Source organism: Neoarius graeffei, chromosome 16, assembly GCF_027579695.1.
Source record: "Neoarius graeffei isolate fNeoGra1 chromosome 16, fNeoGra1.pri, whole genome shotgun sequence".
Taxonomy (NCBI): Eukaryota; Metazoa; Chordata; class Actinopteri; order Siluriformes; family Ariidae; genus Neoarius; species Neoarius graeffei.
In genome coordinates this window covers 27323729-27351121 of record NC_083584.1, presented here as the reverse complement: position 1 = coordinate 27351121, position 27393 = coordinate 27323729, and the positions used below count along the sequence as shown (strand labels likewise).

General features: G+C 40.1%; 1 protein-coding gene across 1 annotated transcript; it reads left to right on the top strand.

Moving 5' to 3' along the window:
• The first annotated feature begins 7572 nt into the window (after nt 1–7572).
• Nucleotides 7573–9314, top strand: fabp4a (fatty acid binding protein 4a). Its single transcript, XM_060942039.1, has 4 exons — nt 7573–7711; nt 8245–8420; nt 8527–8628; nt 9085–9314. The coding sequence occupies exons 1-4, from the start codon at nt 7639–7641 to the stop codon at nt 9136–9138; spliced, it is 405 nt and encodes a 134-aa protein (XP_060798022.1). The 5' UTR covers nt 7573–7638; the 3' UTR covers nt 9139–9314.
• The last annotated feature ends 18079 nt before the right edge of the window (nt 9315–27393 follow it).

The following is a 27393-nucleotide window of genomic DNA, read 5'->3' as shown; positions in this document are numbered from 1 at the left end:
AAAAGTCGATGATGTGGAGATGGACCTGATCCAGTCGTTCTACCTGAGTGGCATTGAACCAAAAGTTCAGGGGATGGTGAGTGTTTCAGGTTGGATAAGTATGATTAATGTGTTGATTAAGGTTAGCGTTATGCTGGGATCAGACTACACAGTATTTTTGTCTTTTCCATGTCAGATTAGACAGTCACAGAGCCATAAAGTATTGCTGTCTCTCAGTTGGGAGGCTGACAACACTAAAAGTTTGACTGATCATGGTTTATGTGGGTGGTATGGTAGTGCAGTTTTTAGCACTGTTGCCTCACAGCAAGAAGGTTCCGGATTCGAACCTCATGGCCGACGGGGGCCTTCTGTGTGGAGTTTGCATGTTCTCACTGTGTCTGCATGGGTTTCCTCCAGGTGTACAAGATAGTGCATACTTGGCGTCGATCCCAAGCATGGATAGATTGGGGAGGGTTGTGTCAGGAAGGGCATCTGGTGTAAAACCTATACCAAATCAAATATGCCGAACAGATCTGCTGTGGCAACCCCTAACAGGAGCAGCTGAAAGATGAATCATGGTTCATGTCCTTGCGTGTCAATTGGGAGGAAGGTCAAGAAATTGTTGATCATGGCTGAAGATGGAATGTCAAAGCAAATGTCACAAAAGTTGTTGAACTAGGCAAGAAAATGCAAAACGTTTGACATACTAGACCAGTGGTTCTCAAACTTTTTTCACCAAGTACCACCTCAGAAAATACTTGGCTCTCCAAGTACCACCATAATGACCAACATTAAAATACAGTAGCGTAGTAGGCCTAAGTATTCATTAAAAACAAGGCGGAGGTTTTATTTAACAAGTATATTTAATATTGTTGGCCACTGTAACATTACACACAGTACTTTGAACAGTAACACTGTTTAAATCTCATCTCATTATCTGTAGCCGCTTGATCCTGTTCTACAGGGTCGCAGGCAAGCTGGAGCCTATCCCAGCTGACTACGGGTGAAAGGCGGGGTACACCCTGGACAAGTCGCCAGGTCATCACAGGGCTGACACATAGACACAGACAACCATTCACACTCACATTCACACCTACGGTCAATTTAGAGTCGCCAGTTAACCTAACCTGCATGTCTTTGGACTGTGGGGGAAACCGGAGCACCCGGAGGAAACCCACACAGACACGGGGAGAACATGCAAACTCCGCACAGAAAGGCCCTCGCCGGCCACGGGGCTCGAACCCGGACCTTCTTGCTGTGAGGTGACAGCGCTAACCACTACACCACCGCGCTGCCCTCACTGTTTAAATATAGGAAAATAAAACACTGTACTTAAATAATGAATCAAATAAAATTAATTGCACATAAAAGTGAAATAAAACATTGTACTAAAATAAATATTAAAAGACAGTTCTTAAAGATTAAATGAAAATGTACTTAAAAGTTAAATAACTGTACTGTAGTTAAATGTTAAGTAAAAAAAGTACTGTACTTGATGTACTTGAAAAAAAATCAAAACAGGCTATGCATAGCTGCAGTTCTTGCCATTTCTTAACTCCAGTGACTGCTTTCTGAAACAGAAACACACACCCACAAACAGAGGAAGAACAATAAGATTAAGAATAAAACAAAAGTGAGGAAAAGCATTAAGAATAACAGCTTATAATGTTAAATATACACAGAGTATTGACTGATTGACTATTGACTGACAACTTACTGAGCTTAATGTGATGGGTGTGCATGCCTCTGTGAACACAGTCCTGCAACGTCCAATCCAAGCCATGCTCCTGGATGAACTTGTTCAGTAACTGGAATATTTGCTCTGATGTAGTTCTGGTCTCCAGTGATTTACAGAACATAAAGTCCTCCTGCGCCACACCGTCATATTCATATCTCACATAAACCAATAAATTGGCCAAATCTGCAACATCTGTAGTCTCATCAAGCTGTATGGCAAAATATCTACTGTTCTTAATGCGCTCAATCAGTGTCTTTTTAACATCGTCAGCCATGTCGTTTATTCTCGTTGACACGGTGTCATTTGAAAGTGGCACCAAGTTTAACTCTCTGGCAGCTTTCTCTCCACACATGATACGTGTCATCTCTTTGGCTAATGGCAAACACAGCAGTTCCCCGATTGTGTGCGGCTTACCGGCTCTGGCGATCAGGAGGCTGGCACGATATGAAGCTTCCTGTGCTTTGGCTATGGGTGGACCATAGGACAGAATGGTGGACTTGGACTGCTTCAGTTCATCACGTTTTCGTAAAAAAAAATCCATTGGTTTGTCCTTTAGTGCTGTGTGTTTGGTTGTAAGATGCTGTTTGAGATGCGATGGTTTCATGGACTCATTGCTCAGGACGTCCCCGCATACAACACACTGCGGCCTGGGCAGCTCCTCTGTCCCGCTCCAAATGAATCCCAGTTTTATGTATTTTTCGTCATACTTCCTCCTCACTGGTTTCTGCCGTATGCTAGCAGTTCTGGGGCTGGTTTTGCCACTGTCGTTAGCATCTGCGCTCGGCTCACACTTCCTCTTCAGTTCTCCCTCTCTCCTGATCCACGCTTGCATTCGCGGATTTAAGCCACGACAGTAATTTTGTCGTACTCGTCATAATTAGCAAAGCCACCTCCACCTTTTCCCATCACAGCCTAGTCTACCAATGGCGGATAACCGTCTGTCAGCGGAACCGGCGGGAATGCGTACGTACGCTACGTATAGCTACCCAGAAGCACTTGCAAACTTTTTAAAATTATTAACTTAATTTGTATCTCCTTTCATTTTCTTGTCATCGGTTGACAAGATATTTTCATCCATTCGGATATTATAGATAGTATTTCACGTTTTATTTTTTAAATTTTATTTATATTTAATTAAGTGATTCTTTGGCGTACCACTAGAATGGAGCCCGCGTACCACTAGTGGTACGCGTACCACAGTTTGAGAATCACTGCTTTAGGCCAAACAAAATAATGTGTGTTTCCGGTTACCCGACCGACCCTGTAAAAACACTGCGACCCTTCAACTGTTTATGACCACGATAAACAAACTATTTCTCACACCCGACCCTACCTGCTTAGCAGCCACCTGGCGAGTCAAACGAGAACCGCTAGGGCGTGTCATATAAACCACTCGGTATTTGCCGAAAGACACGAGGCCCGTCAGGAGTAAATTGACAACCAACACGCACCTCCCTCTACCCCAGCCCTTTCAAACCAGCACGGGCACGGCCTGGTAGGACGGTGCCTCGGCCAGTCATTCGCCACCGTGCAAGCGCCGCTCAGCGACTTAAGTTTTGATTTGATCCATGGCTCCAGCCCACCTTTAAACGTTTATAACTCGGACACCGAAGGTCGCAGCAAAGCCAAATTTCGTAGGCATTTCTAGACAGGGGTCACCATTAGATGCAATCGAATACATAGCTGAACAATGCAGCGTATTCTTGCTAGTGTTACAATGATGATTATCTTAGATGTTTAAGTAGAAAAACTGGCCACCCTTGTGTTCATGCCTCGAAGGGTCGGATGTAAATGACTGCTTGCACATGCGCAGTATATTTCATCGATTCTTCCGGGTGCCTATAAAATGGAGGTTCGCCTCGGAACAAAAAGCGACACAGTGGACAGAAATGTCTCATCTCATCTCATTATCTCTAGCCGCTTTATCCTGTTCTACAGGGTCGCAGGCAAGCTGGAGCCTATCCCAGCTGACTACGGGCGAAAGGCAGGGTACACCCTGGACAAGTCGCCAGGTCATCACAGGGCTGACACATAGACACAGACAACCATTCACACTCACATTCACACCTACGGTCAATTTAGAGTCACCAGTTAACCTAACCTGCATGTCTTTGGACTGTGGGGGAAACCGGAGCACCCGGAGGAAACCCATGCGGACACGGGGAGAACATGCAAACTCCACACAGAAAGGCCCTCGCTGGCCACGGGGCTCGAACCCGGACCTTCTTGCTGTGAGGCGACAGCACTAACCACTACACCACCGTGCCGCCATAATGCAAAAGATATTCACAACAATTAAAAATATTTCCAAATGAAGAACTATAGAGTAACTACAACATTGTTTCCTACAACGAATCACACAGTTCTGACATTCTGGGATCAGTTGCAAATGTTTAACGAGTATTTTGTAAAAAATGTTTTCAAAGGAAACTTCTCACTTTTTCCTACCTACCCTAGAAAATTTGTCGTAAACTTTTGGGATAAACAAATTTTTTTCCCCTACCAACCTACCCTATTTTGAAAACCCAGGAAACAGGAAGCATATATTATTTTGTTTGGCCTTATCAATTCTCTGCTGCTTTAGCAATGCCCCGCCCCCCACCTCACTGCTGTCCACTTTTCTCAGGACCTTTTCAGTCCATGGACAGAATAGATGGCGTTTATTTGCACCTCTGTGCAGGGGTGCAGATAGGATTTTTGAACTGGGGGGGGGACTGAGCTGTCAGCAAATGATTCCATTTTGTGTAAATGCATATATATATATATATATATATATATATATATATATATATATATATATATATACACACTGAAGCTTCAATATACATTAGAATTGTGAGTTTTCTAACTGAATGAACATTGGTAGACAAAGGCCTACCTGGTCAACACTAGCCATACATGATCAAATTGTTATTTGTCTGGTATGTTAATCACGCTCCAAAACTTCATGTCTTCTGCATGTTTTATTTAAACATTTGCTGATCTCAGCAGGATGAAGAATCTCATCACAGAAACTTTAACTGTAACTTCTAACAAAAAGGGAATGTCCAAAAATTAATAGCAAAATAAAATTGAAATGATTCACACTCGTGCCTTCATGTAAATGATTAGAAACATAAAATGTGTATGAAAACAGAAGTATATACGGAAGAGCGATAGTGCCACTAAGAAATACATATTTTTTAAAAACATTTCTGAGAAAGAAACTCAGAATTTTCGAGATTAAAGTCAGAAATTGAGAAAAAAGTCAAAAATTTCAAGAAACAATCTCAAAACTTTTGAGAAAAAAGTCAAAAATTTCGAGAAAAAAGTCAAGTTCTGACTTTTTTTTCTCACATTTCGACTTTTTTGTCGAAACTTTTGACTTTTTTCCTCGAAAATTTTGACTTTAATCTCAAAAATTGAGTTTTTTTTTCAGAAGTTTCCAAATAAAATATAAAACCCTGGCCCTATTGCTCTGCCATAAGCATAAACACTTGAACAACAGATTCACAAAATAAAAAGTATTTTTTCCAATAAACAAAATTGATAGAAAAAAATTTCCCTCTGCAGCCAAACAAATTTACCGTCTAGAAGCAGACTCAATAGGTCCCAAAAACATCTCTCCGCCGCTTCCCAGTTTAAAAACTGGGACATCATGGAACATGGAATTCGAAAAAATTAAAAAATGGACAGTTAATGAAATGAAACGAAAACCCCAGCGTTTATGCTGGTAGATGCTGGATTTCAATGCTTTTCGGACTTCAAACTTCCAACTTACGAGTACAACTGAACGCACCATTAGTGGCAGCAGAAACACCGCTGCTATCAAATGGATGAGCTGTGCAGTGTTATTAACCAAGAATTACGTGGAAAATTGAACACCTTGCTTTCCCAACTCTGTAAGGATCTGCTCCAGCCTTTCCCCTTCTTGAATCGGTGTAATGTGGATTGATCAGTGACAAGGCTGCACTGTAAGACGTGATTTTGGAGAGTGGTAAATATAATCTGTGCAAACCAGATAAAATTTACTCGATTATTGCAGTCAGCCAAGGAATTATAAACTAATGGGTAAATTATACATATGCTACCTATTCGTTAACAGTAACAACAGTTACATGGAAAAATACGGTAAAATATACCCCAAAGCCGTGAGTCCTGTGCTCCAAATTGCGCATGCGTCAGACCGCGTGTTTGAGTGAGCGGGACAGGGAACTCTCGGACTGCCATCTTCCTCTCTCCGGCTGTTAGTTTAGTGAGTTATAAAACAGGTTCATTACTTGAAATGTTGTGTGAAGCTGTTGTACTGCACTTTATTTTGTGTTTTTTGATCATTTGATGCATCATTGCTGCATATAAACAAGGTGGTTCAGTTATTTGTTGTATAAATGATCATCTCAATGTTTTTAATCCATAAAATCATCAAAAAAAAAAACCCACCACAGAATAAAGTGCAGTACAACAGCTTCACACAACATTTCAAGTAATGAACCTGTTTTATAACTCACTAACTAGCAGCTTCAAATGTTGTTTCTGGACTGACCAAATCTGCAGTCCAGGTGCATTTATACAACAAATAACTGAACCACCTTGTTTATATGCAGCAATGATGCATCAAATGATCAAAAAACACAAAATAAAGTGCATCAAATGATCAAAAAACACAAAATAAAGTGCATTTATACAACAAATAACTGAACCACCTTGTTTATATGCAGCAATGATGCATCAAATGATCAAGTGATCACGCGTTGATTGGAGCGGCCAAACGTGCACGCGCTATAGATATCGTATAAAAGCCCGGAGGCGGAACTTTCCAAGCTAGAGGCTGAGGTAAATTGTGTTGAAGAGGACCTGAGTATTAAAGTGTAAGCACTTTATTTGTTGTACTGCACTTTATTTTGTGTTTTTTGATCATTTGATGCATCATTGCTGCATATAAACAAGGCGGTTCAGTTATTTGTTGTATAAATGCACCTGGACTGCAGATTTGGTCAGTCCAGAAACAACATTTGAAGCTGCTAGTTAGTGAGTTATAAAACAGGTTCATTACTTGAAATGTTGTGTGAAGCTGTTGTACTGCACTTTATTCTGTGGGTTTTTTTTTTTGATGATGATTTTATGGATTAAAAACATTGAGATGATGAACCATCTGAAAGTCTTTTTTTGGGGGGTATATCTTACCTTCTCCGAATAAGTAACCTTACTAAGTGATATTAATTACCTTTGATTAGTAATTATCAGGTATTACCTACTAGCAAACAAGAGATAATTTTACCCAATTTCAATGAGAAAGTAGCTGTTGAATAGATACATAAATGTGAGGTAAATTTTACCCAATTTATTTAAGTATTTCATAGCTTTTTATTTCAGTTATTTTATACTCAATATATGGAATTAAATCTACCCCAAACAAGTCAATGCAAATTGTTACCTCAGATTTATTGGGTAAATTCTATAGGTTACTTTTTTCAGTGTGCTGCTGCTGCCATTTCAACTTTGTGCTGCAATGTAAGTTAGTCTAACATTAATCCTCACTTTTTCTACCTATGTTTGGCACCTTACGTAGGGACGGTGGGTGGGGTCACTATAAATCTGGAGGAGACATGTCCCCAGTGCCATCTGCGCCCTTGCCTCTGTGCTAAATTTACCTTTATAAATATATATTTCCAGTATGTGTTGTGGACATTATTTACATTTGGTCGTCTATTACAAATTTGTTTTTCATGATCTGAAAAGACCTCATTGCCCTTTCCCCTCATTCTGCACTGCCTCGCGCGCGGCTGAAAGCTCAACGACGCTGGGTGACGTTTCACGCGTTGATTGGAGCGGCCAAACGTGCACGCGCTATAGATATCGTATAAAAGCCCGGAGGCGGAACTTTCCAAGCTAGAGGCTGAGGTAAATTGTGTTGAACAGGACCTGAGTATTAAAGTGTAAAGATGGTGGATAAATTTGTGGGAACATGGAAGATGGTTTCCAGCGAGAATTTTGACGACTACATGAAGGCATTGGGTATGTTTTCTTGTAATTTTTTTTCTGAATAATGTATTAATAGCTGTGTTTTGTGGCTGAGTGTGTAAATGTTAATATGGACTTGTATCATAAATCCTGATAGTAAGTAGGTGATGTTGAGGTCCATGTCATTAAGTATAAAACTGGACTATTTGCTGTCTTTTTATTGTGGTTTTAGACTGTGACTGATTGCAAATTTTGGTACTAAATATGTAAATGCACTGTTTTGCCAATTATTATGAGGGGGGGAAAGGAGATAATACTCCACTGGGCATCATAACACTACTGTTAATGTGCATCTTTCACCTGGGAAAGTAAATAAGGCAATTAAGATAAGATAAATTATGATCTCTGTGTGTTTAAAATTAATTACTAATGCATGCATCACATTAGTTTTCCCAGGCAAAAGACACATACTAAAGGTGCCTTGATGTCTTAAGGAAATCATCCCAAAGAAAAGCCACGATACAGTTTAATACCGTAACTGTTGCTGCATGGCAAAAATGAAGCTGATTTATTTTTCCATCCCTCAGGGGTGAGTTTTCCCACTCGACAGGTAGGAAACAGGACCAAGCCCAACTTCATCTTCAACGTCAATGACCAAGGAGTGATATGCATGAAATCCCAGAGCACTTTTAAAACTACTGAGGCCAAATTCAAGCTCAATGAGGCGTTTGAGGAGACCACTGCTGATGACAGAAAGACCAAGGTCAGTAACGAATTCTACTTTCCTGACAAGTTACCTGATAATGATGCAGCTCTGTCTCTGTCGTAGTCTATGGACTTGTGTGAGAGCGTCTCCTCTCTGTGTGCAGACCGTGGTGAGCCTTGAGAACGGCAAACTGGTGCAAAAACAGACCTGGAATGGCAAAGAAACCACACTAGAGAGAGAAGTGACTGATGGAAAATTAATAGCGGTGAGAATTTTATTGATGAGGACTTATCATGCTTCTTTGTTTGGGAGGAAAAAAAAAAACTACTCCCATCCATGTACATGCTTTTTGCAAACATTTTCCAGCCACGGACCCCTTGATCTTAACACATCATTTATTTTAAAACCATAATCCAATAATACATACTGTATATGGAGCCGATATAGGATATTTTCTTAGACTTAAGTTGACATTAGACTACTTTATAAGTTATGAGCTTTAGCTTGAACCCATTTGATTCAAATAACTAGTTATGACTATAACAGCTAAATAATAACTAAGAATTTTGATAGTAGTTTGGTTGGTATATGTATCGTAATGTAATGACACTGTTATAAATCCACCCATAGTCAGACCTAGCTTAGCGAGCATACCATAGTTAATTATGAAACTGGTTTTTTTTTCTTTTTGCTGAAATCTGATTTCTTGCTTTCTCTGCAGACATGCAAGATGGGAGACGTGGTGGCAGTGAGGACATATGTAAAAGAAGCATGATAAAATGATCCTGGCTTGATTTTGGAGATGCCTGGCTCAGTTCAATGAGCAGTCATTTAATTTTCTTGTTTTCTTGTATTCATTTTTGACACCAAAGCCTTTGCATGCAGTGTATTTTAAGCTGCTTTGAGATTTACCATTGTGGTGCATTGAATAAAGTTTTGATCATATCTGAATTTAATGATTGTTAGTTGTTTTTTTTTTTAATTTAGTCTATTTAACTGTACATATGGTTAAATATGCAACAGTCAAGTCCCTTCAGTGAGGAGGGGACTCTCAGATTCCCGAAATTATACCAATCCTTGTCCACGTTATCTGACTGGTCATTGTAGCATTTTTAATACACTGTTCAGTACAAATGGATTTGGGCTCCAGTTTTAGGATCTAACCGCTCAATATAATTGTAACTCGAACCAATTTTTGTGAATTTAATGGAAATTATTAGAGCAGAGAAGTTATTGCTCAACAACTGAACAGCCTTAAATGATAAATATTGTTTGACTACTGAGTGAAGAGTCTGTACAAAGTCTATAATACTGAAAGAAGTAGTCTAATAACAAACGCTAGTTTATTTTAATATGAGGGTCACATTCAAGAAGAATCCAATCCAGAAAAAAAGATCCACATACAGTATGTGCTTACAGTAATTATTAACATTTTAAAATCCCAGGACCTGTCAGTGGGTCCCGATTTGTCTTCTCACACTTGTAACTCCACTGTCTACCTCTTTCTCTTTAATAACACACTTGAAGATGAATAACCGAATAATAAGCTTCGACTTCAATGATTTTTTTGTCCCAGGATAATTGAAACACCTCAACAGTCTGTCTGTTCCTTCCTTTTTTCCCCCTTAAACATTTCCTTTTAGCATATAGTTTTAAGACGTGTAAGGAAAAGATGGCACGGATTGCCACGCCATCGTTCCCTTTGACCTGCACTTGAATCATAGAAAATTCCACTCATGGCTGTTTCCCCAGGAGAGGAAAAAAAGAGATGTGCTGATTGCGGTTAACAGCAAAAACAGCTGAAACCGGTGTATTATGGGCCAACTCCATACAAAAGACTCTTTATTCAGAAAACATAATGCACTTTCCTATTCCTGAACCTGTATGAAGTTTAGATAATGGAAGGTGGTACTGGGGGGGGAAAAAATCCTGTAATGAACAGAATTTGCTTCCAGCTTCTCTCCTGACCATGCTGAGATCAAACGAGGAGGACATGTGATCTTGATTTACTTCAGATCTATTTATTATCATTGCAGAGGAGACCTTTCAGAGATCACAGCAGGGATCCATGCAACTACGATGTATTTGTGTGCATTAAAACAATGTATGTGTACTTCTGGTGAATTAGGTGAAAGTTAAATTCTTCTTCCTGCAATTGATTTGTAATAAAGTTGGACATTGTTCATAAAGGGAACAAAGGTCGCAGTGCAAAAGTATTCAAGACTGGGACATGTTTTTGTGTGAAAGGGGAAATGAGAACTGGGGAGTGGGGATACTCTTATAAAATAGCTTTAATTGCAGTATATTGTGTGGCATCCTGAGAAAACCTGTAGATAGTTCTGAAAATGTCAGGCTTTATATTCATACCCTAATTCACTTATGGAAAAAACAACATTACCACCAAAATCTAAACCCAAGCCTCATCGTCATTCCTTCACTCACTGAGCTCTGATCACACTTATGGTGTGGAAAATAGTTACTGATTTTCTCAGTTCTGTTCTGTTGGCTACATCTTTATTAAGTTATTTAAACATTTAAAACCATTGTCTGCTGTCATCTGTACAGTGTATGTAAATGATCTTTGTTTTGATGATGACGTGATGTATATGAGCATTGCGGACATTTTGAAAGCCGCTATCTGATTAGGAGCTGAATTTATTAGGCTTATGTTCATTTTGTTATGACGTTTAGACATCTTTAGACAGACTGACTGCTTTTATCACTGTGTTTGTTAAACTGACTCCTTACAGAACAGGAGCTTTGATATATCTATGTTTTCTTGAAGTAAAGATGTTAAAGCATATTTAAAAAAAAACTACAGTATTATTTCAACAATGTTTTTATAGAGCACTTCTCATACGTATACGCTATTTTGTCATAGTATGAGGAAAACGTCATGAACAGTGTGCACAGAAATCCTGCAAAATGTTAGACACAGAATAATGGTATATTGATCATTTCATTTTACACCAGTAAATAACTGAAGAAAGTTTGTATGTGCACACACACACACTCACTATGTATGTACATAGAGGATATTACACAAACATATGAAGTTTATCTTTGAGTGGTGAATATATTCACGAGTGAGCGAAGCGAACAAGTGAAAATATTTTCAACACGAGAAGATAAACTTCTTCGCACCACTGTGTAATGTCCTTTATTTATATGGACACATCCCAAAAAACAACAGCAACAACAAACAAACCACAAATTAATCAAAAGCATTTTAATTTTGGACCGGTTCGCCATTTTGACAACGCACATCTAGTCAGCAGGAAAACACTGGGAGTAATGTCATCGGAGTAAAATATCAGGAATTATTCTATCTACATTCACTGGATATGAGTAATCACGTACTCTGATTGGCTACTCTACTACAAGGCTATCAGCTCATATACCGTGAGGAGAGCAAAACAAAATGGCAGAACGTGTTGCTGAATCAAACGAGGATGAAATAAAATCTTTAATCAAAAATAAAACCCCCAAAATACAAAAAAAAGCAACAAAATATGGATGTAACCAGTTCGAACGTGTGGGTGGAGCACAGAGGACGGCAGGACAGAGATCAGGTGAACAAAAGGCTTTATTGCCACACTTTTCAGTCTAACAATATTTCGGAACGTAGAGAGAGACAGACACACACTAGCGTCTCGTCCAGGGAAGTTCTCCTCTGCTCTCGCTCTCCCTCCTTAAATAGGGCGCGGTCACTGGGAAGACACACAAACACAGGTTAATTGCCGTCAGGTGTAGTGATTCTGCCACTTACCTTCCCTAACTCCGCCCTCCTGTCACAAACCGGCGCTTGACCACGCCCCCGCTGCCACAATGGAATGAAAGTATTTGATGGTAAGATCTTTTTTTATTTTTCAAGAATTATTATTATAGCATTTTTCACAAATTGCTACTGTCATTGCGCTGGTTTGTTTACAGTCTAAATGGAAATTATTTTGTCGGATGTTTTGTACAAAGTTTTTATTTATCGAATTTGCAAAAAATAAAACCTATGGTCATGAGCTTTGGGTAATGACCGAAAGAACAAGATCGCGGATACAAGCGGCCGAAATGAGTTTCCTTTGCAGAGTGGCTGGGCGCTCCCTTAGAGATAGGGTGAGAAGCACAGTCACTCGGAAGGAGCTCGGAGTAGAGCCGCTGCTCCTCCACATCGAGAGGAATCAGCTGAGGTGGCTCGGGCATCTTTTTCGGATGCCTCCTGGACGCCTCCCTGGGGAGATGTTCCAGGCATGTCACCCCGGGAGGAGGCCCCGGGGAAGACCCAGGACACACTGGAGGGACTATTATCCTGTCCACACTAGGGATTTTGTACCGATACGAAACTACTTTCGTACCGCAACACCTGTCCACACTAGCAACTATACCGGTACTGTAGCGGTATAACTGTATCGGTACGAACCCCATAAATGTATGGTACTGTATCGGTACTGTAGCGCTTCGCTGTAGTGTGGACAGATGAAGCGGCTCTGTATCGATACAAATATAATGCTCAAGCGCAATGAACCATTCCTACGTCTTCCGGGTTATTCATACAATACAATACGCCCGTGCTTTCCAGCTGTAAATAAAACGTCAAAATGGCTCAAAATGACCATGGAGCTACATGGAGCAAAGAAAGGGGGGAGAAAGGGAGAGGGGGAAAGAGGGAGGAAGAAAGGAGGAAGAGGGGAAAAGGGAGAGAAAGGGAGGGGAAGAGAAGGGAAGAGGGAGAAAGTGAGGGGGGAGAAAGGGAGATTCGTTTTCTTTGTTTCTTTCTCAACTGCCTCGCGCGTTTTATACGATTCGACTGAATAAATGACCACCAGAAATACAGACTGTACATTGACAACAAAAAGCACACACACGTTGTTTCATCCGCCATATTCTCGGAAGGAAGTTACTCGGTAACCACGGAAACATTTCACGCACGCGCATTTCAACTTCCGTGAAAGAAAACTGCAAACATTTCTCGCTAGTGTGGACAGATGCACTAAACTGTACCGGTATACTTTGTATCGATACAGTTATACCACTTTCATACTGGTATAAGTGTGAACACAGCATTAGTCTCTCGGCTGGCCTGGGAATGCCTTGGTGTTCTTCCCGAGGAGCTGGCCGAGGTGTCTGGGGAAAGGGAAGTTTGGGCTTCCATGCTCAGACTGCTGCCTCCACGACCCGGCCCCGGATAAAGCGGAAGAAGACGAGACGAGGCAAAAAATAAAAAATGCTCCATTTCTCAAAATCCAGTGAATGTGGATAGAATAAAACAGTTATTCCACTCAATCTCGTCATACTTGGTTTATAGCCAACTCGGTGCTCCACACCTCATTGGCTATCGGCTCATGCTCATGTACGACTCGATTTCGTGGAATAACTGTTAAATATGTCACTCGGATCCACGATGTATTTTGTACGAAAAATGAGAGTTTTTCAACACGAGAAGATAAAGTTTATATCTTCAAGCCAACTTGTGATTTCGTTTTCTTATATAGACACATTCACAAACACAAAGTCCCCAAATTTATCAAAACAATTCATCGATTTCCTCACAAGTGACATATAGTGATTTATGTCACAGGTTTGGTTCTTCATGTCCCGGATGTCGCTCGTATGAAAAATACAAGTGGTGTATTTCCCAGTAAAACACTCGTGTCTGTATAATATATATGTATATTATTAGAGGCAATATTCAGTAACATTGTTCTACTTCAGGATACAACATATTTGTAAAATTGTTTACATCTATACACCTGTGGAATTCTGTATACAATGTACCGCTATTGTCTCTGTGTATTGCATCCTGGGTGTACACACGATAGGAAGCTGAACTATTGTAGGCTCTATTGATACAGTGGGCTACTGTGGTGTCAGTTTAACTTGGAACATGTTTTGCCTGGACAGACAGTTATTATAGGAATGAAGTCATATCCTTTGAGGAACATCTGGAAAGCTATAGTCCAGGACATCAATCCCACCCTTCCGGTGTCCTTTCTTATCATCAAAACACAATGCTGTTATATAATCCTGCCTGCTCTACTTAAATCCCAAGGCCAAGGCTACAGTCTTCTATCCCACAGTTTCCAGCATCCTTTGGTATTCAACCAACTCTGAGGTCATAAAATCCATAGTCTAAGATCACATCATTCAGTGGCATTGTGGCATTATTCGAATGTGCTCAATTGTTATTGCCTGTGCATGTTTTACTAATCCTACACTGATTAATTTTTGATAGTGCAAATGCACAAGGCATGTACTCATTAAGGTCTCTGTAATTACTCTTCAGTTTGTCTGTAGTCATGTCACTATGAGCTTAACCACTTTAACACTCAGCTTTCCAGAAAACACATGTTCAGCACATATTCAACAGAGGTTACTGAGGTTAGATGGTTAGACGGTAGTGTTCCAGAAATAATGTTCCTGAAACCTTCTAATAACACTGTAAAGCAAACCATTATTATAGCAAATGTTTTTAGGGCATTGCAGGAACATTATTACTGGAATATTTTAGGTATTAAAAAGGTTAGATTTTAACGTTCCAGAAATACCATTCATGCAACATTTTTCTTTACTTTTTTGTTTAATTTCTGTAATAATGGGTTGCTCCACAATGTTATTAGAATGGAGGAATATTATTTCTGGAACGTTACAGCCTACAGTCTTCTTAGAACCTTTTAAATACTTATTGAAATGTTCCAGAAACAATGTTCCTGCAACGTTCTAATTACAAGACATTCTTGCAATGGTCTAAAAACTTTTGTTGTACTAATAGTTTCACAATGTTATTAGAAGGTTAGGGGAACGTTATTTCTGGAATGTTATAGTCTAACCTACTTACAGTCTCTTAAATATTTATTAAAATGTTCCATAAACAATGTTCCTGCAATGTTCTAATTACAAGATACTCTTGCAATGGTCTAAAAGCTTTTGTTGTACTAATAGCTTGCTTCACAATGTTAGCAGAAGGTTGGAGGAACGTTATTTCTGGAATGTTATAGTCTTTAAATATTTATTGAAATGTTCCAGAAGTAATGTTCCTGCAACGTTCTAATTACAAGACATTCTTGCAATGGTCTTAAAAACATTTGTTGTAAGTAATAGTTTCACAATGTTATTAGAAGGTTGGGGGAATGTTATTTCTGGAATGTTATAGTCTAACCTTCTTACAACCTTTAAAATATTTATTGAAATATTCCAGAAACAATGTTCCTGCAGGTTTGAGGAACATTATTTCTGGAATGTTATAGTCTAACCTTCTTGGAACTTGTTGAATACTTACTGAAGTTGTCCCAAAATAATATTTGTGCAACATACTAATTGCAAGATGTTCCTGTTATAAAACATTTGCTACAATAATGATTTTGTTCAATATTACTTTAAGTTTGCAGGAACGTTATTTCTGGAACATTAGTATCTAATCTTCTTAGAACCCGTTGAATATGATACTTACTGAAACTTTCCAGAAATATCATTACTGCAACATTCCAATTCCAATGATAACAGATAACAATGATGTTAGAAGGTTACATACAAAACATTTCCAACTTGACAAATATAACATTAAGGAAATGTTAGCGTTACATTCCTTCCACTAAAAAAAAGGTTGCAGCAATGTTGTAAGAATGTTTACAAATGTTATGTAAACCTACTCTCAGATCACCCAGAAAATCTTAGGAGTTTTGAACATGTATTGCTCAGAAAAGACTCTGCTCACCTATTTGTTCTGCAGCGTTATTCAGTTTTTCTTCAAGGCATATTATGTCGTAACTGAGGCAAATCAGAGGGTGTGTAGCTATGAGTGTGTTCATGGGTTCTGAGAGTTTAAAAGGTCTTAAGTTCATGCCTTTTCAGTTCCCCACTGAGAGACGAGGGTCAGGACTGCTTTGGACAGAACTAACGAGAAGGTTGTTACCATGCAACAAGACTTCATAGGATGCCAAAAGCTTTTATATTAGAGGTGGTGACTGAGTGTTCATCTCTGTTGAAGAAAGAAAAGAAAAAATCACACTCATAGCAGAGTAAACATCTTACCAAAAAAAAAAAAAAAACCAACAAGTGCTGTTTATAGTTCTGTCGCATAGTGGAAATAAAGTAGAACCATGCACTATTATCTTCTAGAATTAAAAGGTAAAACTAATCTCTCGGAGAGGATTTCTCATTGATTTCATGATGTCTTACCCTTTCAGGCTGTGACACTACAGACACAGGTCCATGTTAAACATAAATGAGAACCACTAATTAGATGATAAATGTCTCAAAAAGCTCAGGAGCCTCACCATGATATTGGAATTCTTTCCAATGTGAATACAATCATGCTTTTGTATCCGCCTCCAGCTTTCACTCAGGGCATGTAATCAGTAACCCACAGCGGGAGCTGAGCTCAGTATGGAGCTGTGAATATGGCGAACTTTAGCCTCTTTAGAGTAAAACAGCAGCATAGGGCCAGGTGCGGCCGGCCACAGATGTACTGCAAACAAACGAGTAGAATGATCCCATGTTCCTATAGGCCATATATCCCGTTTTTCATTAAATGTCCATTTCAGGAGCTTCTAGAATTAAAGCTCAGTGCCGAGTTTCCCAAAAGCGTCGTAGCACAAAGATCATTGTTAAATGGTAGAGCGAGCAGCACAATGAACACTCACTCTCCTAGTTAAGATGCTCTTAGTGTTAAGAGGCTTTTGGGAAACCCACCACTGATCTCTATGGCCACTTAAGTAAGGAATAAAACATGGAAATTGTTTCCAGGAAAATAATCAACAACAGAGTTGTGTGATGAGGCCTGACACAAAGCAGAGTTATTGTTACCACCCTGAAGTTGATTATTTTTTCAATAACAGCATATCCTGAAATGATTTCTTCCTCTTATACAATTAAGATTTTTGATTAATTAAGACTTAAATGGGGAAGCCATGGCCTAATGGTTAGAGAAGCTGCTTTGGGACCAAAAGGCTGCCAGTTTAATTCCATAAACCAGCAGGAATGGCTAAAGTGCCCTTGAGCAAGGCACCTAACCCCTAACTGCTCCCTGGGCTGCCCACTGCTGTTGTACGGCACTCTAGATAAGACTGTCTGCAAAATGGCTGTAATGTAATCAATTAATCACACAATGACCTTTTTCTCCATTCATGACCATTTACGGTATTTAATACATTGCACTGGACTCACATTCAGTGTTCCCAGGATAGGTTCCCAGATCCACTTAGACCCTGATCAGGAAAAAGTGATTACTGAAAGTGAGTAAGTGAGTGAATGAATGAATGAATGAATGAATGAATGAATGTTGTGTTGCTGCTGTTATCACTTGTGCTATAGCAGCTATCAACTGTCGTTCCCTCTCTTGTGAAGTTAAGAAGACAAAATTTCCAGCTTGTGATGTTATCATTTTCTTAACATCATATAATGTTATACAGAGCACTGACACTGGAGACTCCTTCCATAACAATAATTACAGTGATAGTTGTTTCAGAGAAATGATAATGTATTAGAGCAAGTGTATAACATAAACCTGTGATTTGCTGATGGAACAACAGTCAGAGCTGCTGTAATAGAAGCTTAATCAACAACTTCTGACCAATCAGAATCACACATTAAATATTTTGGATTTAGATTTAGAGTGAAATGCCATCATGGACAAGAACCTATGGTATAAGCAAAAAGAGTGTCATTTGCTATGTTAGAACTCAGTTAAGAGAAGTCAAAAAATATTGACTAAAACATATCTGCTCTGTTTGGTTTAAACAAATAGTTGATAGAAAATTATTCTACATACAGGACACTTTTTCGATGGAATAAAAACATGTGTAATGGCACTCCGTTAGCTCTTCCTTGGTTACTGTACCATTTCTAGAGTCAGTCGAAAAAACACTCTTTTTCCACGTGAGTGACGAGACATGACAACTTCCCTTGTCTTTCTAAAATGTATACTTAAAAACAACAAGGTAAATCACAAAGTCTGGCACACGGTCAAAAGACTGTGTCACTTCCACCGTGTTCTGACTCGAAACTAAGGTATACAAAGTCAGTGATGTCACATCATAAGATTTAGAACATGGAACGCTTTTCTATGTTCTAAACTCTTTTCTATGTTCTTAAATTATCATCATTCATTTTTAACTGTTTTTAACTTAAATTATTATTGCTTAACTGGCCCTTACATCACCCGGACCCTAATTGGTTAGGCAGGAAGACTAAGCAATTACAAACTTAAACATTCAAATTACTTTCAATATCTCTGAACAGTCCAACTGGCTTCTTATGATTTTTCCTTTTTTCACACCATCTCACTCAATCGTCTTTTCTGACGCTGCTTCTTCCAACAAGCACAGTTTGTTGACAGGTCTATCCAAGATGTCGGTCTTGGTTTTTATCTTCACTCTTCGCACCATTCCGCTGGAATCCGGTAATGTTTCGACTACTCTTCCCATGAGCCAGGAATTGCGAGGAGAAGAGCTGTCAAGTAGTAACACGACATCTCCAGTAATAAAGTTTCTCCTTGGTCTTGACCATTTCTGGCGTTCTTGGAGGAGAGGAAGATACTCACGCGTCCATCTAGTCCAAAATAAATCTGCAAGATATTGGACTTGCTTCCATCGCTTTCTTGTATATGTGTCATCTTTGTTGAAGATGCCTGGTGGCACGCTGGGTTGAGACTTCAGCAGCAATAAGTGATTAGGTGTTAGAGGCTCAAGGTCATTCACATCATCTGAGATACTTGTGAGCGGCCTGCTGTTGATGATACTCTCGACCTCACACGTTATTGTCTGAAGACAATCATCATTCACAGCTTGTTCTTTCAACAGGGAATTGAGGATTCTTCGCACTGTGCGAATCTGTCTTTCCCAGATCCCGCCCTGGTGGGAAGCTGCTGGACTGATAAATATCCACTTTATTCCCTTTGGTTGCAAGGGTCTTTCAATCTTATCATTATCCAGGTGCTGTATGGCTTCTCTCATCTCCCTTTCAGTGCCCACAAAGTTTGTGCCGTTGTCAGAGCGCATGATGGTGACTTGACCCCTTCTGCTTACAAAACGTCAAATAGCATTAATACAGGAGTCTGTATCGAGGCTGTCTGCAACTTCAATATGCACAGCTCTGAGGGTGAGGCAGGTAAACATCACGCCATATCTCTTGGCTGTACTCTGGCCCCGCTTGACATCAAACGGCCCAAAGTAATCAACACCTGTATTCGTAAAAAGTGGTTTGTCGGGCATAAGGCAGTCCTCAGGTAGGTTCGCCATCTTTTGCTCTCCGACCTTTCTATTAGTCCTGCGGCACACTGTGCACTTATTGATTATCTTTTGAATGGCAGAATTGGCTTGTGGGATCCAATACTTGCAACTTAGTTGTGACAAAACATAACTCCGTCCGCAGTGTCCTGTTCTTTGGTGTATGTCTCTCAAAATCAGTGTGGTGACTCTACTGTGCTTAGAGAGTATCGCTGGATGTTTGACATTTTCTGGCATAGCCGACTTGTTAAGCCTTCCTCCGACTCTCAAAATGCCATCTTGAAGGATTGGGTCTAGTTTGAACAGCCGACTGTTGCAACTGACTTGTTTGCCGTTTTGCAGAGCTTTGATTTCTTCTCCAAATTTCTGTCTTTGGCTAAACATAATCATCTCCTTTTCTGCGGCAGCCAGATCATCCAAGGTAAGTGATTTCCGTTCTATCGTTGTTTTGCATTTTTCCATATGCTGTCCTAACTTTGACCTTTGCCTTTCAGGGTCCTTTTCAGTTTGACTGATTGTTCTTGTGAACTCTTTTCTTTCATCCTTCAGTTGCTGCAAAGTTTTCTTTACCTTTAAAATCCAGGCAACTGACCTTTTTAGCTTATGCCAGTCAGAGTAGTAGTAGATCAAATTGTTAATTGGTTCCATGTTATCTTTGACTTCGATTGTGTTGACTGTGACTGTGCTTTTGACTTCTGGATCATTTCGAAGGCTTTCTTTCCTTTCTATAGGTTGGTACACCCCATGATGTGGTATGTACACTGAACAAAAATATAAACGCAGCGGTCCATATTTTATGAAATACAAATGTTCAGATAGAAATTCATTTTCATTTTTATTTTCTATGTGCCCGAGCCCAGTCCAGACGAGAACGTCGTCGCCCAGCAGTCAGGTCCAATCCTCGATGAGGTCTACGTGCATGGAGGCCAGCTTCTCTGAGTCGGTTTCTCACAGTTTGACTGCTGACCCTGCGATTGTGTCTCCCCATGGTCTCATCTGCGGTCCGTGTTGCAGTCCGGCACCGATCACGCAGGTGGGTCAGACGGATATGCCGGTCTTGTGCTGGAGTGGTGACACGTGGCCTGCGTGCATGTGGCATGTTGTCTGTGGTGCCATGCTGCTGAAATCGTCGTCGGAGGCAGACTATCGTGGAATAGCACCCCCAATTGACGCCCTACAGCTCTGATGGACATTCCAGCCTGCAGCATGCCAATGGCTCGTTCCCGGTTGATTCTGGTCATCTGTGGCATCTTGACATTTGAACATTTTTGTCATTTTAGGGTGGCCTTTTATTGGCCCCACATAAAGGATGGTCATGACATGCATTACTTAGTGAAATTTTTGTCTGCAATGGTCACACCCGACTGGATCATGGATTATCTCAAGTCTGGGCACTGCTCAGAACTTGAGTAGAGGGACATTTTTTTTTTCAAAAAATGTTTACTGGTATGCTATACTATCATTTGATGTAGGCAGAAAAAAAAATCAGTAGGGGAGAGGGGGGTAAATTGAGCCAGTGGGTAAGTTGACCCACCCCCTGTATTAAGGCACTGGTACACCTTTAGAGTCATGTGATCAGAAATTCTACAATCACCATTCATTTGCTGTTCCATGTGAAGGAGAGATGTCCATGCTTGCGTGGTAAGTATGTTTTTTTCACAAAAATACATTTTTTGTTTGTCAAAGTAAATTTTTTACACATCAGATATAAAGGGTATTTTGCTAAAAGCAAATTTATCAAGGTCTAAAAACATATATCATACATGTTGATGGTTAGCTAGTGTATCAAATCATGGTGATAATTTAGCTAAAGATTAGCCTGATTAGCCAGAACAGGATGTTTTTTCCAAAATGGTGACTGTGGGGTAAAGTGAGCCAGTTGCCTTGGGTCAAATTGAGCCACTGGTTCAACTTACCCCACCTTGAGCCACTAGTTATTTTAATCCTAAAAAGTCTGAAAATGGCATTTGTACGATTTCTATGACTTTAAATGAACCAAGCACCAGAGATCTGTTAGTTGGCGACTTTGTTATTGTTAAGTTTGAAGCCAAAAGCAGAAGCTACAATTACATTGGCATGGTGGAAAAACTAGAGAATGATGAAGTGACTGCAAGGTTTCTGAGAAGAATCTGGGGAAGCACTGCCAATGAGAAACCCACTTTCGCTTTCAAGGAAAATGATGTGGCACTTTTTCCACAAAGTGATGTGCTGAAGAAGTTACCTCAACCTCAAAAGGCAGGAGGAACTGCACGGAGGCAACAGCACTTCATATTTCCTTGTAGCGTTGAAGGTTGGAATGTGGAATAATTAGTTGTTGAGTAAGAAAAACAAAGCCTTGTTCAATAAAGAATGTTAGGTCAAGTTAAATAATTTAAAAAAGTTAAAGAAGTTAGAAAAGGTTTTGCATACACTGTTGTTATTTTTGTGTCTGCACTGTATTAAAATATTTAGAACAATACCCTTGCATTATCTATTTATTTATTATTTTAAGTAAAGCTCGAGTTTTACACGAGAAAAGCTGCATTGGTCACTTTACCCCCAGGTGGCTCAATTTACCCACTTAGATGGCTCAACTTACCCTTAAGGTGGGGGAAGTTGAGCCATCACACCACTTTTTTTTGATAAGTCATTTTTTCATTATCGTTTGTCATAGATACATACTTGTCATTTCTATTTACAGCACACATCCTGGACTATATGTGGGTGGTTTTGTTTTTGTGCTATAACATTTTTCCTTGCTGAGAAGACAGCATTAGTAAGAAATGGCTCAATTTACCCCACTCTCCCCTATCGGATGTACAAAATAAATAAAATCTTTAGGTGCTGCGTTTATATTTTTGTTCAGTGTAGAACACCCTGTTGTCATCACAGTTCAGCTGATGTGCTGGAACTTGAACAGCGTAGCCTTTGTCAATAATGGTGTCCATGAAGGCCTTGTACTCTTCATAGAACCCAGGATTCTTCTTGAACTTTCTGAGTAGAGTGGCTATGTGCTGTTCTGCCATACAACAATTATTAGGCATTTGAAGCCTTCTGTTCCTGAGTGGTAATCCAATGCTGTAATGTCCATTCTCTAAAGTTGCTGTTTCCTGCACAGACTGCATGAATTGTTTGTCTTCTTGTGACAACTCTTCTTTGTCGTCATACTTACGCTCTGGGAAGTCAGCATTGTATTGTTGGACCAGCAACTTCTCAATTTCCATCACAGAGATCCTGTTCACTGAACATTGACGTGGTTTATTTTCTGTGTCGTCCAGCTCTTTTCTTATGGGCCCATTCACAACCCAGCCAACAGCAGTCTTCACCTCATAAGGTCCTCTATCTCTACTGTTGATGATGCGCTATGGCTCCATTGCCTTTGGACAGTTTGCTCCAATAAGTAGGCCTACATCCACTTCTATTTCTGGCAAGCGTATTTCTTTGAGCTAAGGCCACTTCTCTATATCTGATTGCTTTGGTATGTTGTCGGTGTGAACAGGTATGTTGTTGTGAGTGTACATCTTGGGTAACTGAATATACTTCTTGTCTTCCAGTCCACACACTTCCAGGTCCGATATCACATAACTGTTCATGAGTTTCTGTTCCCCAGGTTTGTTTTGACCCATGGTGCTGAGAAGTATTTGCATTGGTTTCCCTTTAACGTTCAGTTTTCTTTGCAGGTTTCTAGTGCAGAATGTTGCTGTACTTCCTGGATCCATGAAAGCAAACGTTTCCACATACTTGTCACACTTTTTTTGACTTAATCTTCACTGGTACTATTGACAGCACACATTCAGGTTCTCCGGCCCCTGTGAGGCTGCAAGATTCTTGAGTGATAGAAACTTGAGCACATGATACTTCTTCTTTGTGAGCACCACAAGCCTTCTCAGATGAAACAGAACTTACTTTATTTCCGTGGCCACCATCACTCTTGTCAGGTGAGACAGAAACTTCCCTTTTTGGTGTGTGTAGAATGTCTGGGTGCTTTAATGCACATTCTTTACACTCAATTCTTCTTTTGCAGAATTTACTGAGATGGCCAGGGGTTAAGCATCCAAAACACAGGCCCTTTAGCTTCAAGAACTCCACGCGTTCTTTGTGGGGCTGCATTTTGATTTGGCTACATGTAGCTAGGGTGTGAGATTGCTGGCAGTACAAACATGGCTTCTCAAAGGCAATCCCTGTCTTGCTTGAGTTTGCTGGTTTCACATATGATCCTGGAGACCGTTGGTTTTCAGCTGAAACGTTTGTGGCAAAACTGCTTCCACGGATCTCTCTCTTTGCAGGATACCTTTCTTTGTGCTCAGTTTTTCCAGTTGTGACTGAGCGGCTGTCTGGTATATTACCGAAGAGGGGATCAAGCATTATTTTAGCTTGGCGGTCTATGTAACTCACTAAATCAGCAAACCTTGCTCTTATGCCTCTTCGCTCTTTGATATCAAAAGCTTCAGCACGCCAGCGTTCTTTCATTTTGTAAGGTAATTTGGATACCACTGTTCGTAGGTTAGTAGGATTGTCCATCTCGTCTAAGAAGTCTATGTCCTCCATAGAGTTGCGACATCCAACCAAAAACATTGCATAAGCACTCAATGCCTTTCCATCATCTGACTTGATCTGCGGCCATTTTAATGCCTTATCGATGTATGCACTGGCGATCTGTAGCTCATCCCCATAGTGTTTATGAAGCAGACGCTTTGCTTTGTAGTAGCCTTTGCTGGGTGGCATGTGTGCACAGCTGCGGACTAACTCTTGGGGTTCACCGGCTGTAAACTGTTCTAAAAAGTACAACTTGTCTTGATCATTGTCTGTCTTTTGTTCTATTGAATGCTCAAATGCTCTTTTGAACAATTTGTATTGCAGTGCATCACCTCTGAAGACAGGAATATCCTTCACGGGTAGCTGAGATTGCTTCTGTTGTTTAACTAGCAGTTCAGTAATTACATTCTGATTTTGCATGACCTTTATTACGTCCCCATCTCTGTTGGTTGGCGCATTATAGTTCAAATCTTGTGGAACCACATTGTGCCACGTTTGTGGTGGTGCGTGAAAGTTCATGCTGCCTGGTTGAAGAGGAAAGCTGGTTCTTTCTTGCTTCACGTTCCCACCTCGTAGCTTTTGTGCTTGTCTGTGGCTACTCAAACCATCTTCTGAGTTCTCATATTCTTTGAGCACCTTTAATTTTGCACTACTTTCAGCTAATGCAGTCTCCGGCTCAAGTTCTTCCTTTGCAACTTTAAGGCTACATCCACACGACAACGGCAACGAGATTTTTTTTTTAGCGGGTAAAAAAAAATATCACGTCCACATGGGCAATGGATCAGTAAAATATCAGATACATATGGCAACGCAACGCTTGCTGAAAACGATGCAATACACATGCCACACCTCTACGTGCGCTGTAAGATGGTCCCATCGGAGACACCAGAACAATAGAAGAAGTAGGACGCATGCGCATAAACCCCTTCTTCTACCCGGCGTGAAGTACTCACAGGAACAAACACACAACAACAAGAAGATGGCTGCGACTACGCGAGGAAATCGCGCCTTCTGTGTGTACAAATTAGTTTTATTAGTGTGCATAGTTTTATATAACTTAATTTTCTTATTGTGTGTGAACATTTTGAAAAGCATTTTTATATAATTTATATAACTTTTTATATTGTGTGTGAACATTTTGAAAAGCAGTCTTATCCAATAAAAAAAAAAGAAATTCAAGAAATGGTTGTTACTTGTTCATTTAAAAGAAAAGCTGTATACAAAAGTGAATGCAATGCAGTGGTTCATACAAAACAGTCTGTTGAAGGGTCTTCTGACCCTTTTCCCCTCTGCCTCCACTATAGTCAGGTAACTGTTGCTTTGTGTGGAAGGCTGGACTTTCTGTTCATCAAAGCAGGTGTAAATTGTCTGTCTGGCAGGTCAGTCAGGTTAATGTGTAAACAATTTCAAAAGATTCTTATCCAATAATAAAGATTCTTATCCATTGTTGCTGTTGTTGTTACGAATGATGCTCGCGAGAGCGCTGCTTGTTCTAGTCATGTGGTTGTGACGTCATCGTAAACAAATCCGTTCTACTCATCCAGACGACTTGGCAACGGCGCCGTTGCCAGATTTTTCCACTCTGGAACCCGTTCTCAAAAAATATCGTTTTGGGACACCCAAAACGCCGGTGCCGTGTGGACGCCAGGCCGAAACGATAAAAAATTTTATCAGATTCACCTGAATCCGTTGCCGTGTGGACAGGGCCTAAGTCTGGTCATTTCAGTCTCCTTTTGAGCTTGAAATGCAGCCATTTCAAGCTCAAGCTGCTGCCTTTTTTTCTGTGCAGCCGCACGTTCAAGCAGGGCTGCATGTTCCGCTTCTTGTTTAATGCGTGTTGCTGAGACTCGTGTTGTGGATGACGTGCGACTAACTTGAGATCCACATGGGCGGGTGTGCCCATCATCATTGACATCAACCTGAGAAACGCTGTCACTTGGTGTAACAGTATCTTGGAGGTCAATGTCCTCATCCTTCTCTCTTTGCAGTACAGATTCATGTACATCTGCAATCCATTTTTTAGTTTCTTTCATAAATTTTGTGATGGATGCCATTTTGGGTTCAAACCATTTTTCCTGGTCATATATTTTTTCATTTTCAGCCAAAAGATTTACGACTTCATTGTTGTGGCGACTAAGCCCCTGTAAATGAAGTGCAAAATCATTTTCCATCACTTCTTTGACTCTTTGTAAATTTTGAGCATCACTCTTCAATGTCTCCACGTCCCTTATTTTACTTGTGAGTGCTCCTAAGTTGTGCTTCCTCAGTGCTATGTGCCTTTGTAATTTCTCCTGTAGTGCTTTCTCCGTCAGCTTGCGTGACCTTCCCTGTTCCATTGTATCCTCAAGACATCTTGGCTCCTTTTCATTAGCCATCTTATATTGCAGAGTAAAGGCTCAAGTAGTATGCAAAGTTTAAAAGCACTTTTCTTCAAAGTCACTTTTCTTCATAAAACGAGTGCGATACAACCTTTCAAAATAATGCCAAACTCCACGTTATTTGACTCAAGACTTGCATTACAATTCACAGGGGAAATCTGTAACTTGCATTTTTTGTTTGCAATCGTCCTTTAATTTCGTCTCGAGCTCCGTAATTATCCACTTCACGTCTGCTCGTCTTACCGCACTTGGATATTACGAGGATCTATGAGTACCTTGTCTTGGAGAATATTTCAAACAATAGTCCATTTCTGCTTCAGCATCCTTGGGTGAGCTCTCCATTTTTCCTTTCATGCAACGGGCCCCGCTCTCTCACACATACACAGTGCAACTCCAGCTCCGCTGCTCCGCTTGTTAAGCGAGTCTTTTGACTAAATGTAATGGCACTCCGTTAGCTCTTCCTTGGTTACTGTACCATTTCTAGAGTCAGTCGAAAAAACACTCTTTTTCCATGCAAGCAACGAGACATGACAACTTCTCTTGTCTTTCTAAAATGTTTACTTAAAAACAACAAGGTAAATCACAAAGTCTGGCACACGGTCAAAAGACTGTGTCGCTTCCACCGTGTTCTGACTCGAAACTAAGGTATACAAAGTCAGTGATGTCACATCATAAGATTTAGAACATGGAACTCTTTTCTATGTTCTTTTTCTATGTTCTAAACTCTTTTCTGTGTTCTAAACTCTTTTCTATGTTCTTAAATTATCATCATTCATTTTTAACTGTTTTTAACTTAAATTATTATTGCTTAACTGGCCCTTACAACATGTATTCTATTCCCTTCTAGTGGGTCTTATTCATTTGGCTTGATAGCATGCAATATCGTTAGCATATCATTTATCCTATGTGTATTACATCACT